General features: G+C 44.3%; 1 protein-coding gene across 3 annotated transcripts in view; it reads left to right on the top strand.

The window, feature by feature from the left end:
• IDH1 (isocitrate dehydrogenase (NADP(+)) 1) overlaps positions 1-20,042 on the top strand; it is a 270,398-nt gene that overhangs the window by 214,004 nt on the left and 36,352 nt on the right. Inside the window, exon 8 of one of the 3 annotated variants that reach the window (XM_068244942.1) lies at positions 5,650-6,005. The exons of the other annotated variants lie outside the window; for them this stretch is intronic. Within the exon in view, the coding sequence (XP_068101043.1) occupies positions 5,650-5,693 (44 nt within the window). The 3' untranslated portion in view covers positions 5,694-6,005. Of the gene's footprint in view, positions 1-5,649; positions 6,006-20,042 lie in introns of those variants that run through there. 3 annotated transcript variants of the gene reach the window in all.

Genomic DNA, 20,042 nt, shown 5'->3' with positions numbered 1-20,042 from the left:
GCCAGGGCTGGGGGTTAGGGGGTCTGTTATATTGGTGGAGCAGCTTTCTCTAGTGCTGATGAGAGTTTGGCGATACTGAGCTGCAGCAAGATTAGGGCAGGTTAGGGTGGGGAGAGTGGAGGAGAGGGCATGGAGGGGGTCAGCAAGGACACTAGGGTTGAGCTTGCGTAGGTCTCACTGCCATCGATCAGGTGGGTGGGTAGGTAATTTGGAGGTGCCTTCCGTGATGAGATTGAAGGTGATGGTCTGAGGGTGGAAAGGGTGTGATGTCAAAGTCTGCAATGGTGGTGGATTTAGTGAATATAAGGTCGAGAGTGTGATCTGCAGTGTGAGTGGCGTGTTGTACTAGTCCAAGTGAGTTGGCAATGGTGAGTAGCCGAGTCACAGCAGAGCTCTGGGCTTCATCGATGGGAATATTGAAATCCCCAAGGATGATGGTGGTGATGTCAGAGGAGAGGATGTGAGGGAGCCAGGAGGCAAGGTCATCGATAAATTGTGGGGTGGAGCCCGGAGGGCGGTATAAGACCGCAACAATGGCAGGGAGGGGGTGGTAGAGGCGAATGGTGTGGGCCTCAAATGATGTGAATTGTAGAGAGGTAGGTGGGGTGAGGACACGGAAGGTGCAGGATGGGGAGAGGAGCAGACCCACCCCTCCCCCAGTCCTGTTTTCTGGTCTGGGGGTGTGACTGAGGTGAAGCCCCCCGTAGGAGAGGGCAGCCTCTGCGGCAGAGTCAGATGGGGTGAGCCATGTCTCAGTGAGTGCAAGGATGGTGAGGGATTTGGAGAGGAAGAGGTCGTGGACTGCTGTAAGTTTGTTGCGGACTGATCTTGCATTTCAGAGACTGCAGGGTAGGGGGAGTATGTGTTTGTGGGTGGGATGGATGGAAATAAGGTTGGAGCGAGGATGGGTGTTGAGGTTATTTGTGGACAGAGGGCTGTGAAGTGTATGAAGCAGGTCAGCAGGGGATGCTGGTCTGGCAGCAGGCTGTGGCCCAGGATTGGGTGATATATCACCAGCTACAAGTAAGAGTAGGAGGGAGAGAGTAAGCAAATATGAATGGGATTTAAATGTTTGTGAGGTTTTTGAGCTGCTGGAGGGAGAGAGAGATTTCAGGAGAGCTAACAGTTCATGAGAAGCTGAGTAAGGTGAGGAAAGCAGAGCAGGTGAAATGAATATGGAGTGTGGTACCCTGGGAGGATGCATATTGCAATGCAACTTGTGGATGTTTGCAGACAGGCAGAACATAAAAAAGTGCAGTAAACATGGTAATGGTCTCTGATTATAACCAAGAAGTTTCCAACCACTAAACAGTTTATATGAGTGTGCAGTTAGTACAAGCAAACCTGTGTAAATAAAGAAGCAGAGTCTACTTGGCTGTGCAACATACAACATTTAACCATTTCAGCTGCCCGGACGTGATCATCATGTTCAGGTGGCTGCTCTACTGCAGTGGCGTGCTCCCGCACCGTTCCCCGGCAGCCCTGAGATCAGTGATCGGGAACATGGTTCCCGAACACCTATCTAAATCCCCAGCAGAAAAACCAATCTCTTATCAGAGGCCGCAGTTTTTCTGAAAAAAAAAAAAAAAGTTCCCCGTCCTACTTGTACTTCCGGGAAGCGAGAAGCACAAAGAAAAAAAAAAAACTCAGGGTGGCCATCTTGTTACCAAATAGTAAAACTACATCTACATACATTTTTGAAGGCAATTTACACACATTGTAACATTAAAAATTAACTGTTTATTTCCCAACACCAAAAAATTACCCCAATAAAATTTTTAATGGAAAAAAAAATTACAATGAAAAAAAAAACATAAATAGTTACCTAAGGGTCTGAACATTTTAAATATGCATGTGAAGGGGTATACTATGAACATTTTTTTTAAATTATAAGCTTGTAAATGGCGAAGGACGCAAAAATGAAAAAATGCACCTTGATTTCCAAATAAAATATTGGCGCCATACATTGTGATAGGGACAACATTTAAATGGTGTAACAACCGAGACAAACAGGCAAATAAAATACACAGGTTTTAATTATGGTAGCATGCATTATTTTACAGCTATAATGGCCGAAAACTGAGAAATAATGCTTTTTTTCCATTTTTTTCTTAATATTTCTGCTAAAATGCATTTATAAAAAAATAATTCTTAGCAAAATTTACCACCCAAAGAAAGCCTAATTAGTGGTGGAAAAAACAAGATCTAGATAAATAAATTGTGATAAGTAGTGATAAAGTTATTAGCGAATACATGGGAGGTGAATATTGCTCTGATACCTAAGGTGAAAAATCCCTGCGGGCTGAAATGGTTAAATTATGTCTCTAGTACAAAGTATGGTAACAATATTTTATTTGGGAATAAAGGTGTATTTATTTCTGTTTTATGTTTGTTTATACCACATCAATAATTACACGTCCTTATTTGCAAGTGTTTTATTTTGGTAACCATGGGGAGGTTAAAATGGACCTGAACTCAGAACTTAAAGCGGACCCAAACCAAACATTTTTTTTTAATTCAAAATATTTAGCTGCGCCACTCTGACACATATAAAGATAAACACTCCTTCAAGCCCATGAGCATTTCAGTGCATGCGTTTCACTCTCTTTTTCATAACTAGGTTTATACAGGTGGCAGCCATTAGAAATTCCTCCTTTGCCGGACATCTCCTACTCCACCAGTTTACCGGTTTCTGTCCCGGCAATATGAAAGGAAGGGAGAGGTTCCTCCAATAAATGTAAAATATTTTAGATTTGTCGTCATGCAGCTGAAAAAAAGGCTGCTATTTATTATTATAATTTAGAAAATAGATTTTATTTCTGAAATCTTGTATTTTTAATTTGGGTCCACTTTAACTCTCTGCTCTAAAAGATAAGCAATGAAAGTTATTAAAATGGCCATGCATTGTATCCAAGTACATGCCATTATAGGGCAACCCAAATTACCCCCAAGCATACAGTAGTTGGCCTTCTCAAATTTGGCATTACAAAAGTCTTACACAATTAGGGAGTATTTTTCATTTTGACAGGGGCTTTTGGTTAACCTATGCAGGAAGGGTGGGGTGGATGTGCCCATAATATATTGATGTTAAAACTTTAAAACATAACAACATGTAAATGAGAGGTAATCTCTCACCTCTGCAGAAGATACAGACACCAGTTCATCTGAAAAAATATATATTCAAAAAGTGACGACGCGTTTTGTGGGTCATGGCCCGCTTCCTCAGGTCCACTACACTACACTCTACTCCTTATGCTGCTAAGGCATTTTTTTGTATTGACCTGAATAAGCAGGCTATGAACCGCAAAACGCATTGTACATTTTTTTTAATATAAATATTTTTCCAGTTGAACTGGTGTCTGTATCTTTTGGAGAGGTAAGCAATTACCTCTCATTTACACGTTATATTTTAAAGTTTTAACATCAATATATCTTGGGCACCTCCACCCCACCTTTCTAGCAATCCGACCTCCTTTGGAGGTAATAGCTTTACAGTATTATGAAGTGTATTGAACTACAGGAGAGCAACCGTCCAGTACCCGGCAGGAACATCGATCGGGGACTGTGAATTCCCTGCAGGCTTATACGGTGGTTGCAGAAACTGCAACCCTCCTTTGTGAGTATATAATCATATATACTTTCATCCCCCTATACCTAACAATACTGCACCATTGAGCTCCTGGTCTCTCTCTACATTCTCATTTAGGTGCTCTTGATCCCTACAAGAACCACCAAACTCCTTCTACTTAACCTTTGCAGAATTGGGAAACAAGTTTGAGGTACTGAGGAGAGATTTCTTGGCTTATCTACATATTAAATCGATGGTGAAAGCTCTTATGCAAGACCTAAAAAATGTAGCTTCTCCTAATGCCTTTTGATCAGCTGTTGGGTCCCCACTGAGAACCCTATCAAAACTCTATGCTGGGCTCAAAGAACATGTAACAAAAATGCAAAGAATATGTTAATTACGCCGTGGAGGAAAGAGCAACTGGGAGATAATCTTGCAGATAAGATGCTATCAGGCCATGAGCTCTTTAAAGAGAATGTGAAATGAAAATATATAGTCAAAATAACCATACACAGGTCATACTTACCTCCTGTGTAGTCTACTCCTTAATCTCTTGCTCCTCTCCTGTGTCCCATGTTTCCCGTGATCAATGGAATTTTCACTCCTCCATTTTAAAAATGGCCATTACCCCATAACAGCTTCCTGATCAGCACACTGTTAAACTGTAATATCGCCCAGTTGAGCCATAGGGAAACATGGACATTACCTTGCAAATTCAGTTGTAACTGACAGCTGCTGATACATAACTGACAGCAACTGGTTTATTTCAGTTCTGACAAAATATTGTCAGAACTGGAAAGGATCACTGTAAGAAGAAAATAGTGAGCTTCTGCGAGGAACGGACGGTAAGGTTAGTATGTAATATTCATTTGCAGCTGCATCATGTGTTTATTTTAAATAATTTTACTCGCTTCAGGTTCCCTTTAAAAACTGCTTATGTCTGAGATTTGTAGGACTTCAAACCTCTTGTATATGCATACAACATAATATACAGGCAGCCGCCACAACACTATAATCCATGGTGTCCAAAGTGCAAAGAACCGGAGGCAGGGTTACTGCATTGCTTGTGGCAGTGCCCCTTCTTAGAATACTTTTGGGATAAGGTATGCTGTTTTGCCAACCAGGTCTGTAATGAAGACATAACCAAGGTCTCTACCTTTGCCTATTCAATTACATAGAAAATACAGATAGTGACTCTCGACTTAAACCCTCTGACTTATATCACACTGTAATAATAGTAGTGAGGAGAGTCATCTTCCAGAAATGGATCTCCTCACACGATCACCAAGTTTAAGGATGAACTCTTCAAACTCTTCCTCTTGGAATAGATGCATACGATGCAGGACAAGGAAAACCGATCTAATAAGTTCTTGAAAACGTGGCAAAACTTTATACAAGATAGTCTTCAGAGACAAGAGATAGATGACCTGATGGCACACTTGAAATGTTCCACATGGTACTGTACCCAACAGCTGCTGGGCATACTGGGAAAATTACAAATTTCTGACTTGACGCAACACTAGTACGACCTTACCAGAAACTGTATGAGGGTTAGTAGGTTGGATCATATGGAACCTAATTGAGCTGTGGAGAGACCGGGGATGGGTAGTTTTTCGAGGGTTTAGGGTAGTTGGAGGGATTATAACACACCAGTGATTGTTCATATTGACTGTTTTTCACATGATACCTACTATGTAAGGTGTTCGGCTAATTCATAGCAATAGCAGTGAGAAGCTTGAAGCATGCTACATTGTGTAAAGTTGTAAAATTGAAAAAAAAAAAAAAAAGATTAGTTCCTGGTCATTTTATTTTTAATAACCCCCCAGGACAGGTGAACATTGAGATAGGGCTCCACCCCCAAAACAGGACACACCCAATGAGCTCTCTATAAATTTGTTACTCAGGTATCCCCACCTCAGTTGTATTCAATGACCTGAACCTTGTAATATAAAATACCATACTTTCTCAAACCACATCAAAATACATGATGCTTTAGGGCCTGGTAATATGCCTGTCCTGGAGGGTTATTAAAAAATAGAATTACCAGGAACTAATCCTGTTTTTTTCCTATAACCCTCCAGGACAGGTGAACATTGAGATGATAAACAAGAATCGCCAACCTTAGGGCGGGACCACAGCCTGTAGAATCTTTCTCCCAAAAGATTGTTCTCCTGCTGACATCAGATCCAGTCGATAATGCCTGATGAACGTGTTGACATTCTTCCAGATCGCTGTACGACAGATCTCCGATGCTCCAGCTCTATAGGCCCAGGAAGTTGCCATAGATCTATCTGAATGGGCTGTTATCGCCATAGTTAATTCCAGACCTCTATTTTTATAAACTTCTGCTATACATATTTTTATCCATCTTGCGATTGAAGCTTTAGCCATTCTTTCAACAAATATTTACTCCTGAGTTGATAAATAATGATCTTGATTTCCTAAATTCCTTCACTCTTTGCAGGTAAATCAATAAACATCTTCTAACATCTAAATTATGCCACTATTACTCCATTGGGTTAGTGGACTTACTACAAAACGAGGGCAATACAATCTCTTGCCCCCTATTTGATAATGTTGATACTTTAGGTAGATATTGTGCCATTGTCTTCAGTATCACTCTATCCTCAAATCTCAAACAGAATTGTTCCTCACAACTAAGTGCTTCTAACTCGCTAATCCTTCTTACGGAAGTTATAGAAACTAAAAATATTGTTTTCATTGTTAAATTTCTTAACGATCTTTCTTCTAACTGATGAAATGGATCCTCCATGAGAACGTGTAAAACTAAAGATAAGTCCCATCTTGGACACAATTTCATAACAATCGGTTTAGACCTCTCAACCGATTTCAAGAATCTAATAATCAATTGATCTACATCTATTCTTTTGTCTAGAAACTGAGAGTTCTACCACCTGTACTTTAATCGTACTTAGTGCTAATCCATTGTCTACTCTACACCATCTTGTAGAAATTCCAGGATTGTTGCTAAATCGTTTAATTTAAAACCCATCTTACTCTTCCATAGACGAAAAGTCTTCCAATATTTGGCATATACAGTGGGTTGCAAAAGTATTCGGCCCCCTTGAAGTTTTCCACATTTTGTCACATTACTGCCACAAACATGCATCAATTTTATTGGAATTCCATGTGAAAGACCAATACAAAGTGGTGTACATGTGAGAAGTGGATCGAAAATCATACATGATTCCAAACACTTTTTATGTGGAAAACTTCAAGGGGGCAGAATACTTTTGCAACCCACTGTATAGTTCTGGTAACCTTCTTTCTGCTATTCAGAATTCTATTTTTTTTTACGTTTCTTTTTTTAATAAGATTTTTAAAGAACAGGGAATAAACAAATACAAGAGGCAACACACTATATTACATTACTACATATAATAATAATAATAATTCCTTTTTTTGTATAGCGCCTTTCTCCTGTCGGACTCAAAGCGCTTGCGAGGCAGCCACTAGAGCGCACTCAGTAGGCAGTAGCAGTGTTAGGGAGACTTGCCCAATGAACTCCTTACTGAATAGGTGCTGGCTTACCGAGTCGGAAGAGCCAGGATTTGAACCCAGGACTCCTACATCAGAGGCAGAGCCCTTAACCATTACACTATCCAGCCACTGCACTACATATATACGGCTTTGGCCAGCCAGCAGTGCCAGCCACTCAATGGAAACAATTAAATAGTGTGTAGACAACAAGCATACTTATTACCTGTAGACGTCGAACCAGATTAGTTAGAAGCAAAAACTATGAATGCGTGGCGTATATACCACATGACTGCCCTCGTGTGCAAACAAATGGAACCTAAACATCCCAAAGGGGGAATATGTGAACTATCTGTGCAGATCTAGGGCCCAGAAGGATCATACACCTGGAGTCTGCACACCTTATTACAAGTGCAAGGTTCCGTGTGTTGAAAACTATAAATGTACTGGGAACGATGTCAATATGTTTATTGAAGAGAGTCAAGAGAAAAGAATAAGAGGAGACAAGAAAAGGAAAAAGAGAAGAAAAGAGAGAAGGTACTGTAAGTCTGTCTTGGCATTTTCCCTCTCGAATTCAGAATTCTATTAATCGCTCTGTTGGATAACTTTAGCCTTTAAAACATCCCCTTCAGATACCAGGCTGTTAGACAAAGGTTTCGGGATCCATTTGCGTTCATCTTGTGCTAACAACCGTTTTCTGTGTAGTAGTGGCCATGGATTTCTTTTCAGCATTGACACTATCAGAGGGTACCATGTCCTCTTTGGCCAATCTGGCGCTATGAATATCAGAGACATTTTGATGATTTCAGTTTCTGCAATACTAGCGGAATTAATGAAATCAGTGGAAAAGCGTTAACTCTTTCGAAAATCCAGTCCTGAGCTAGAGAATCTACTCTATAGTCTCCCATCGGATCTAGGGAAAATAACCTTTTGCACTGACTGTTCTTTAGATTGGCAAATAGGTCTATTTCTGGTTCTCCCCACTCTCTTGTTATGATCCTGAACACCTCTGGATTGAGCATCAATTCAGAATTTGAAAAACGTTGTCTGCTTAACAGATCTTCCATCCTGTTTAAAGTCCCTTTTAAATGGATCACTAAAATTGACAGTAGGTTTCCCTTCTGCCCAATCTAGAATTTTTAATGACTGTTCCAGTAATTTTTGGGACCTTGTCCCTCCTTGTCTGTTGATAAAAGACACTGTGGTGATATTGTCTGATCGAATCTCAACGTGATAAAATCAGTTTTTCTGCTGCATTAAGTAGCGCCATGTCTACTGCTTTCAGTTTTCTGAATTGGACTATTCTTTTCTTGTCCGATCTGTCCAGGTTCCCTACAGGTATAGACCATCCACATGAGCACCCCAACCAGGCACGTGCAGAGGGGGGTGCTCTGGGTGCCCAGGCACCCCCCCTTTTAAAATTTTCAAAAAAGGCCCCTCTCAGCGCGCAAAATAAGCCCCGCCCTGACCACAAGAAGCCCCGCCCAACCTCGGGAAGCTCCGCCCCCGCCTGGGACACTTTGAAGTGAAGAGGCCCAAACAGGAATCCTAGTGTGGCATAGTGACCACTCCCTCCCCTAGCACCCACAGTGACCTCTCCATCCACCTAGCACCCACGGTGACTTCTCCCTCCACCTAGCACTCACAGTGGCCTCTCCCTCCCCAGTTCTAGCAGTGATCTTGCCTACCCCAGCACCCACACTGACCTATCCCTCCCCCAGCACCCACAGTGATCTTTCCCTCCCCCAGTGGCTACCTTCCTGTCCCCTGCAGCACCCACAGGGACCTCCCAACCCAAAAACAGTACCCACAGCGACCTCTCCCATTGCCAGCACTCACAGCGACCTCTCCCAACACCCAGCATCCACTCCCTCCTCCAGTAACTACACTGACTATCCCAGCACCCACAGTCACCTCCCCTTCCTCCAGCACCCATACTGATCTCTTCCTTCCACAGCACCCACAGTGAATTAACCTTCCCCCAGCACCCATACTGACCTCTACCTCCCTTAGCAGCAACTATGCCATTCACAGCAGCACCCATAGTGACCTCCCCTTCCTCCAGCACCCACAATGACCTCTACCTCCCCCAAGACACACAGTGACCTCCCCCAAAGGACCCACAGTGACCTCCCTTTCCTCCAGCACTCATATTGACCTCTACTTTCCACAGCACCCACAGTTACTCCCCCCCAGCACTCACAGTGACCTACCCTTCCCCCAGCATCCACACTGAGCTCTCCCTCCCCCAGCAACCACACTAAACTCTACCTCCCCTAGCAGCAACTATGCCATTCATAGCAGTAGTACCCACAGTGATCTCCCACCCCCTGCACACACAGCAATCCCACCAATATTCTGCACCCACATAACACTCAACCAGTAACCCCCACTATAGCAAGCACCCAGTACTTGCACCCTGCACCCAATACTCACATCCGGCCTAAATATGGCACTTAGTACTTGCATCAAACAGCCACATGACACCCAGTACCTGCACCCCTTCACCCTATAGCTGGCACCCAGTACTCACACCCACATGGCACAGTACTTGCACCCAGCCCCAACATGGCACACACTACTCACACCTGCACACCACCTTCACATGGCACCCACTATCTGCACTCACATAACTAGTACTAGCACCCAAAGTACCTGCACACAGAACCCACATAACACACAATGCCCACCCATAGCTAGCACCCAGTGTAGGCATGGCACCAAGTATTCGCACCTATTTGATACCCAGTACCTGCACCCAACACCCACATGCTTAATCTGCAGTAGATCCTGTTTCACTAAGCCTCCACTTGGTGCCCAGCATAAACATCAAGCACTCACACATATGACATCCAGTACATGCACTCAGAACTCACAAGGGACTGAGTACCTGCAATCAACACCTACATGATAGTTGATACACACCCATACAGCCAGAATCCACATGACACCCTGTGTCAGCACCCAGAACCCACATGGCACCCTGCATCTGCCTTTAGCACCCACATGACAACAAATACCCTACTATCCAGCATCCATCACCCATATGTCACCATGTACTCACTCCCAGTACCCACTTGGCACTCAGTATTTGCACCTAAGACCCACATGACACCCTATACCCCCCATAATCAACACCCACATGGCACAGTACTCGCACATCACCAAGTTCCAAAGCCATTATATGCACCCAGTACCCGTCCATGGCCAGGACCCAAATAGCACCCAGTACCCATCCTTGGTCCGAACCCATATGAGACTCAGTACTCTACCATGGCACACATCCAGACCACACATGACACTTCCTACTCACTCATGTCCAACACTCACATGGCTCCCTGTACCAATTAGCACTCACATGGCACCCACTATTGTTTATCACCATCTGCTACTCATTCAGCATCCAATACTGCATAGCACCCACTGCAAATAAACACCCAATACAAACTGGACCTTGGTACCCACAGCAGCTTGACACAGACTGTACTTTGGCATCTCATCACCCACTGCAACTTAGCACAAAGTGAACCTTTGCATCTTACCACCCACTGTATCTGGGAACCCACTGCACCTTGGCACTTACTGCAGTTTTGCATCTACTAATGCTTAGCAACCACTGCATATTGGTAACCACTTCTTCTTTGCCTGAAAATAAGCTTGGGTGCTGATCAAGAGGGACAGAGGTCCCAGTAATGAAAGGTGAGTCTGTGCCTCCACTGTGGGCTCCACTGTGCCCACTCTAACCCACTAACAGTGGGCACCTATCACTGCTGATTTGAGGGTGGTGGCGCCAAAAGAGTTGGTTGGAAGGAGACACAAAGTCCGCTTGATACTGCTATAAAGGTATAAGTATCTGCAAGTATCTGCACCCATGCCTAAAATTGAACCCAGTACTCACACCTGCACACAGCCTCCACATGGCCCCCACTATCTGCACCAAGCACCCACTTAACCCATACCCGCACATAAAGTACCAGCGCCCAGTACAGGCATGGCGCCAAGTATTCGCACCCATAACATCCAGTACCTGCACCCAGCACCCACATGACATCCAGTACATGTACCCAGAGAGATCTTACATGGCACTAAGTACTTGCAATCAATACCCGCATGACACTGGATACCCAAACATAGCCAGAACCCACATGACACTCTGTACTGTACTTACACCCAGAACCCACATGGCACCCAGCATCTGCATTCAGCACTAACATGACAACCAATACCCCCCTAGTCAGAAACGAGGAGGGGGGCATGCGGGGGAAGATGTTGCCAGGCCCCTTTTTTAAATTTGAGCACCCCCCACTTAAGGACCCTCTGCACGGCCCTGGCAGGATGGCTGGGTCTGGACTGCTACATACATAACACGTGGGTCTCGCCTGGAAGAGGAAGAAAGGTCTTGGTGGAGCAGCTGCAGGCTCCGTGCCTGATTCCTCTGTCTAAGTGGAAGATTTGTCGTTCAGGAGTTTTTTCGGCTACTGGGCTGGCAGCTGCATGTTTATGGTAGCCGTGGCTGCCTGTGACCTTTGTTGAACTGTCAGTACAGCTGAGAGTGAGGCCTGTGCATCCACACAGGCTGTCTTTTAACAGCGCCCAGCACCGTGCGTGATGACTCTTCAGCCAGGAGGATACTCACCCCATGCTGCCCTCTCTATCTGCTCACATTCCTGGGCTCTGCAGACAGTAACGAAGAAGCTGCAGAGGAAACCTAGATTTTGGCTCCCACAGAACTAGCCTGCCACAAAGTAACATGGGCACTCCAGGTGTGTGTGTGGGTGGCCATATTTTGATTTCCAAAAAAAAGAGGACTGTGTGTGTGTGTGTCTCACTCAGAGGTGTGTCTATGTTGTGTCACTCAGGAGGGTTGTGTGTGTGTGTCTGTCACTTAGGAGGGTTGTGCCTGTGTTGTGTCACTCAGGTCAGAAGGTGTGTGTGTGTGTGTGTGTGTGTGTGTGCGTGTGCGCGCGTGTGTGTGTGTCTGTCACTCAGGAGGGGCGTGTGTCACTCAGGAGGAGTGTGTGTGTGTGTGTGTGTGTCACACAGGAGGGCTGTGTGTGTCTGTCACTCAGACGGCGTGTGTGTGTTACTCAGGAGGGGTGTGTGTGTGTGTGTGTCACTCAGGAGGGTTGTGTATGTGTCTGTCTGTCACTCAGGAAAGTTGTGTGTGTCACTCAGGGTGTGTGTGTGTCACTCAGGAGGGGTGTGTGTGTGTGTGTGTGTGTGTGTGTGTGTGTGTGTGTGTGTCACTCAGGAGGAGTGTGTGTGTGTGTATGTCACACAGGAGGGCTGTGTGTGTCTGTCACTCAGACGGCGTGTGTGTGTCACTCAGGAGGGGTGTGTGTGTGTCTGTGTGTGTGTCACTCAGGAGGGGTGTGTGTGTGTCTGTCACTCAGGAGGGGTGTGTATGTGTCTGTCTGTCACTCAGGAAGGTTGTGTGTGTCACTCAGGGTGTGTGTGTGTGTGTCACTAAGAAGGGGTGTGTGTGTGTCTGTGTGTCTGTCACTCAGGAGGGGTGTGTGTGTGCAGGGACGGATCAAGACCAAGTTGCGCCTGGGGCAAGGTCAGGTTTTGGCGCCTAAGCTGCCATCCATTTTGCCGCCTTTTAAGAATTCAACAAACTGCGCCTGGGGCAAGATACCCGCTCGCCCCCCCTAGATCTGTCCCTGTGTGTGTGTGTGTGTGTATGTGTGTCACTCGGGAGGAGTGTGTGTCTCACTCAGACGGCGTGTGTGTGCCACTCAGGAGGGGTGTGTGTGTGTCTGTCACTCGGGAGGAGTGTGTGTCTCACTCAGACGGCGTGTGTGTGTCACTCAGGAGGGGTGTGTGTGTGTCTGTCACTCGGGAGGAGTGTGTGTCTCACTCAGACGGCGTGTGTCTGTCACTCAGGAGGGGTGTGTATGTGTCTGTCTGTCACTCAGGAAGGTTGTGTGTGTCACTCAGGGTGTGTGTGTGTGTGTGTCACTCAGGAGGGGTGTGTATGTGTCTGTCTGTTACTCAGGAGGTGTGTGTGTGTGTGTGTCACTCAGGGTGTATGTGTCTGTCACTCAGGAGGTGTGTGTGTGTCACTCAGGAGGAGTGGGGGTTTGTGTGTGTATGACTGTCACTTACATGGCAGAGATCTTACATGGCACTAAGTACTTGCAATCAATACCTGCATGACACTGGATACCCAAACATAGCCAGAACCCACATGACACTCTGTACTTACACCCAGAACCCACATGGCACCCAGCATCTGCATTCAGCACTAACATGACAACCAATACCCCCCTAGTCAGAAACGAGGAGGGGGGCATGCGGAGGAAGATGTTGCCAGGCCCCTTTTTTAAATTTGAGCACCCCCCACTTAAGGACCCTCTGCACGGCCCTGACCCCAACCTATTAGGCTGGCATCTGTTGTTGTTATTTTTGTTATTGGAAGACTCCAAAATCTTTCTTCCTGAAAGTTTTTTCTTTCTGTCCACCAGAATAGTGACCAGCTTTGCAAAATTCTCACATGTGCCATTGCCCAATATACTGCTGGTGCTGTTGAAGTCAACAGACCTATCACACTCATTAATTGGCATATTGAAATAGTCTCTGCTTCCTGGAAGTTGACTACAGTGGTCTGTATTTTTACAATATTTTCTTCTGGCAGAATTAGTTTTTGAAGGGGAGAACTTACTATGAACAGAAACTGAATTGTCTTAGTTGGGCTTAGATTGATTTTTGATAATCTATCAACCAACCTGCATCTTCTAACTGTTGTATTACCCTTCTCGTGTCTCTTTCTAATACAACAGCGTTGTCTACTATTACTAGCATATCATTCAGGTATGGGATGATCGTAATCCCTTGTAGATGCAATCTCCCTACCAATTCTGCCATCACCTTGGTGAATATCCTCCGTGTTGAGGAAACCCTGAATGGGAGGCACGAGAATTGATAATGCTTGGTTCCATGATTTTCCTGAATGCCAAACCTTAGATATCTCTGGGACTTTTCGTTTATGGGTATATGCCAGTAAGCATCTGTTAGATCTATATATATTATGAAAACATCCACATTCAATAGATTTCTCATTATGAACACTGATTCCATTCTGAATTTTTCGTAACAAATGAATGGGTTTAACCAGCTGAGCGGTCTGGACGAGCTCAGCTCGTCCAACACCGCCAGAGGCTGCCGCTCAGGCCCTGCTGGGCCGATTTTAATGAAATAAAAAGCAGCACACACAGCCGGCACTTTGCCAGCCGCGTGTGCTGCCTGATCGCCGCTGCAGCGCGGCGATCCGCCGCGTGCAGCGGCGAAAGAGGGTCCCCCCAGCCGCCCGAGCCCAGCGTAGCCGGAACAAACAGTTCCGGCCAGCGCTAAGGGCTGGATCGGAGGCGGCTGACGTCAGGACGTCGGCTGACGTCCATGACGTCACTCCGCTCGTCGCCATGGCGACGAGGTAAGCGAAACACGGAAGGCCGCTTATTGCGGCCTTCCGTGTTACTTCTGGCCGCCGGAGGCGATCGGAAGAACGCCTCCGGAGCGCCCTCTAGTGGGCTTTCATGCAGCCAACTTTCAGTTGGCTGCATGAAATAGTTTTTTTTTTATTTAAAAAAAACCCTCCCGCAGCCACCCTGGCGATTTAATCAACGCCAGGGTGGTTAAAGGTTTTAGATTCAGAATTATTCTGAACTTGCCTGTAGGCTTTTTATAAAAAAAAATCCTGGAATAAAACCCCTGATTTCTCTCTTGTGGAGGAACTTCTCTTATTACTTGTTAGCATAGCAAGAATTGTTACAATTTTCTTTTTCTTTTGGAATCAAAGTTTTTACAAATCTTAATGGAGGCTTCTGAGCAAAAATAATTGTGTAACCGTCTCTTATTAAATCCAGAATGAACACATTTTTTTTGTTACATTTTCCCGCTCTGTATAAAATTGAGACAATCTGCCTCTGACTTGTTGAATAGCTTCATTGTTTACTTTGGGACTCTGTTGACTTGTACAACAGATTCCTTTTTGTATTATCCTTGCTAACTGGCCAGGCCTTTCTTTTTTGGATGTTCCTCTCCCTTGTTTGTCGATTTTGATCAGAAAAGGGCTTGTTAGTCTTATATTTTTTCTTTTTAGGAAAATAAGTTTTCTTGCTAGCTGTTTCTTCTAAAACGTCTTGCAATTTAGGGCCAAAGAATAATTCACCTGTAAAAGGCATATTACAAAATTTAGTCTTGTATGACTGGCTGCCCTCCCAAGTTTAAGGCTGCTTTCACATTAGGATGTTACAGGCACACGTTAGAGCAGCCTCTAACGCCGAACAACTCACAGTAATGAAAATCAATGGGCTGTTTAGTGCCCATGTTGCGTTGGAGTATAACGCTGCATGTTCAATGAAAGTGCAGCGTGCTTTGCGTTATACTCTTATGTGGCTGCGTTCGAATGTTTGCACATGCTCAGTACTTTTTTCTTAAATTTGACGCATGCGCCGTTTTCGTTCGATAGTATACGTCAAAAAGTACGCATTACGTACGCATCAAGAGACGCATAACTCGGCTCAATATAACATCCAAATTCAAAGTTAACATGCGTTGCGTTATGGGCACGTTATGCGACCTTAACGTCACATCTAACGCAACGTCTTGGTGTGAAAGAGCCCTTAAAGGAAAATTGAAGTGAGAGATATATGGAGGCTGCCCTATTTATTTCCTTTTAACCACTTCAGCTTTCTGTCGTTTTCACTTTATGCATCTGAGCAATGTTCACCTCCCATTAGCCTATCACTTTATCAGTACTTATCACAACAAACTGATCTATATCTTGTTTTTTCCGCCACCAATTAGGCTTTCTTTGGGTGGTACATTATGCTAAGTATTACTTTATTCTAAATGCATTTTAACAGAAAGAATAAGAAAAAAACGGAAAAAAATTATTTTCTAAGTTTTCAGCCATTATAGTTTTAAAATAATACATGCCTCCATAATTAAAACCCATGTACTGTATTTGCCTAATAGTCCCGGTTATTACACCGTTTAAATTATGTCCCTATCACAATGTTTTATTTGGAAATAAAAGTGCATTTTTTTCCGTTTTACATCCATCACGATTTACAAGCTTATAAAAAAAAAAAAAAAAAAAAAAGACATATTTCATCTTTACATTGATATTTAACCACTTCAGGATCACAGGTTTTCTTCCCTTAAAACCAAAACAACTTTTACATTTCAGCGCTCCTCCCATTCATTCACTGAGTGTATTGCTACTCATCACATGTGAATGACCTATAGCTTGTTTTTTTTTGCCACAAATTAGGCTTTTCAATGGTGATATTTTATTTTAGTAATAATGTTATTCTCTATGCATTTTAACCACCCTGGCGTTCTGATTAAATCGCCAGGGTGGCTGCGGGAGGGTTTTTTTTAAATAAAAAAAAAACTATTTCATGCAGCCAACTGAAAGTTGGCTGCATGAAAGCCCACTAGAGGGCGCTCCGGAGGCGTTCTTCCGATCGCCTCCGGCGCCCAGAATAAACAAGGAAGGCCGCAATGAGCGGCCTTCCTTGTTTTGCTTACATCATCGCCATAGCGACGAGCGGAGTGACGTCATCGACGTCAGCCGACGTCCTGACGTCAGCCGCCTCCGATCCAGCCCTTAGCGCTGGCCGGAACTTTTTGTTCCGGCTACGCTGGGCTCAGGCGGCTGGGGGGACCCTCTTTCGCCGCTGCTCGCGGCGGATCGCCGCAGAGCGGCGGCGATCAGGCAGCACACGCGGCTGGCAAAGTGCCGGCTGCGTGTGCTGCTTTTTATTTGACGAAAATCGGCCCAGCAGGGCCTGAGCGGCAGCCTCTGGCGGTGTTCGCTCAGCAGGTTAAAGGGAAAAACGAGAAAAAAATGAAAAAATACACTATTTCTATATTTTCAACCACTGTAGTTTTAAAATAGACAAAGATACCATAGATAAAACCAACACATTTTATCCGCCTATTTGTCTCGGTTATCACAACATTTAAATAATGTTCATAGTACAATGTATGGCGACAATATATTATTTGGAAATAAAGGCACATTTTTTCAGTTTTCTGTTTTTTCATTGCACTCTATCAGAAAAGCCCTTATCTGTAAAAGTAACAGTAATATACCATCATGGCATACATATTTAAAAAGCTGAGTGCCTAAGGTAGCCATTTATGTATTGTCTTTTCAATTATGTCACTTGTGGATTTTTTTACAAGTGTTTTATTTTGGTACCAAGTATACGAAAAGAACAATTTTATTGCTTTTCATTGTTTCTTGCTAAAGAAAATTCACATGACACAAATTCACATTCACAAATACCCCAAATTATATTCTCTTGCTTTTCACGGTTAAAATGATACCCTATATACATCATCAGATAGCTTCTTGGGCACACCGCAAACTGATAACCACAAGTAGCACCATTGGATTTTTCAAGGCCATTTTTTGCAACAAAAGTAATAGTCATTCTTTCTTAGCAAAGCCCCTGGAGTCTCAGAACATTCGGTACAGGTCATAAACCTCACCATTCTGATAAACATATTTTGTAACATTTGGATTCATGCCTTTTTGCTGAAACTGCACCACAAGTTTGAAAATAGCATTTTTTTTTTTACAGTTTTCTTCACTTTTACATAGGCTTCAACAATACTACATCCCAAATTATAGTCTCTCGCTTGTCACGGTTAAAATTATACCCTATATACATAATCAGATAGCTTCTTGGGCACACAGCACACTAACCACAAGTAGCACCAACAGCTTTTTCAAGGCCAATTTTCTCCCCAAAGTGTCATCCTTTTTTTTTAAGTCCGGTACACACTTTCAATTAAGATTGGCCAATCACTGACCAATTGTACCACCTTCCCATGTAGTATGAGAGTCAACAAATATTGAATAGTATGAGCAGATTGTGTAGGTAAATGCTCATACTGTAGTATGAGGGTTTACCTACACAATCTGCTCATATTATTCAAGATTTAATAGTAAAATTGGTCAGTGATTGGCCAATCATAATTGAAAGTGTGTACCAGGCTTTAGCAAAGTATACTGAGGACTTAATGTCTCTAAACATACACACATTGGTACTCACCATTGTAGAGGCTGTAGAAAGGTGGAAGTCAGGAGGTCCGAAGGTGTTCGGCAGCCATGCCAAGGGTCAGAGTTTGGTAGGTCAGCCATGCCAGAAGTCAGAGGGTAATTCGGCAGCCATGCCAAGGGTCAGAGGGTGGTCGTTTGTTATGCCAGAGGTCGAATTCTATAGAGTGGTTGTCAGCCATGCCAGAGGTCAAATTTCAAAGTGTGGTTGTCATCCATGCCAGAGGTCAGATCCGGAGAGTCAAATACAGTTCAATGGTACCATAAAAATGTGGGCAGTGAAAGGGTAAGAAAAAACAAAACAAAAAAAACTAATAATGGACTGTATGATATGTCTCAAAGCAGGGATTAAGGCATAGTGCTGCTTTGGACGGACATTTCGGACAAGGATACCGGGTGTCCCTTCGAACGCCATTTTTCCGACAAACTCTGCACCTTTTTTGGGGGTATGGTTTTGATGCAGTTGGGGGGAGTGGGGCAGGAAAATGATTTCCCTCAAATCTGGCAACATTTTCTACACAAAGTTGGTCTGGGTTTGGGGCAGGTTGTCCAGAGTCAAAAAGGAGACATTTAATTATCGCCTGCTGGAACTTTACAAAAAAAATCAGGTAACAGGGCCACTTTTTTACAGGACAAAGGCGTTTTGGAGACACACATGGAAAAAATAGAGCCACTTTTTTGTACCAGGCCATCCTCTTCATGTCGAGCCTGTATGGTGCCAAAACCTGGTCGGACAAGTCCACTGCCCCCATGAACTTGGTGTACTCAGCGATGGCCAGCGATTTTACTAATTCCTGAGAACGAGTCCTCACAATTGTTGTTGCCTTGGAGTGGATGGCGGTGAGGGCTAAGACATCTCGCTGATCTCTAAATTTTAAAGCGAGCAGCTCGTTGTTCCGTTGGCTGCAGGTCTCGCCCCTCTTCAGTTTTTTTATGGTCGACCTCTGATGGCAGGCCTTTGCGATTTGCCCTGACAGTTCCGCCGGCTGGAGTCTGGACTAAAAATAAATGTTTGAACAGTGGGACACTGGTGTAAAAATTGTCCACGTAAAGGTGGTAACCCTGGTGGAGTAGAGGGTTGAGGAGGTCCAGTGCTATCCTCTCTGTTGTACCCATGTAAGGAGGGCATCCAGGAGGCTGTATTAAGCTGTCCTTCCCTTCATACATTTTTAATGAATAGACATAGCCACTCCCAATTTTGCACAACTTGTACAGTTTAATCCCGTACTGTGACCTTTTGCTGGGTATATATTGTTTGATTGCCAAGGAAAGAGATTAAAGACTCGTCGATGGCTATTCTTTGCTCTGGCATGTATTTTTCTGCAAAGGTTCTATTTAAATGGTCGATGAAGGGCCTCAATTTAAATAGTCGGTCATGGGCTGGGTTGTCAGGTGGGAGGGGTCTTCATTATTGCGAAAATGCAAGCAGGTTAGCAGCATTTGGTAGCGGCATTTGGACATTCTGGCCGAATAAATTGGGATGCAGTGGATTGGATCTTTTGTCCAGTACAGTTGTTGTTCAGGTAATGAACAAAGGGCCATATTGAAAGTCAATCCCCAAAAAACTTTCAAATCGCGGGTAATTGCAGGGGTCCCATGGGAAGCTGGAAACACAGAGGTGGGATGGTCCGCTATGCATTGCTGAGCATAGATATTGCTCTGCTCACAGACATACTGCAGGAAGATCTCTGGCAAAAAAAGTTCAAAAAAGTCAATGGGCTGCATGTTGCTGGTGTCCACTAATAGTCCACTCCTGGCTATGAAGGGAGGGAGGTTAGGGGTCTCCATATTAGATGCCGACCATTGTGGGTGGCTTAGATCATAGGGTAGCTGGTCCCTCTGTGGTACCCTTGCTGGCATGCTCTTCCTTGGCCTGGCAGCCCTCTGACCTCTTGGGTT

This window comes from Hyperolius riggenbachi, chromosome 7 (assembly GCF_040937935.1).
Source record: "Hyperolius riggenbachi isolate aHypRig1 chromosome 7, aHypRig1.pri, whole genome shotgun sequence".
NCBI lineage: Eukaryota > Metazoa > Chordata > Amphibia > Anura > Hyperoliidae > Hyperolius > Hyperolius riggenbachi.
This window is presented reverse-complemented; position numbering and strand designations above follow the sequence as displayed.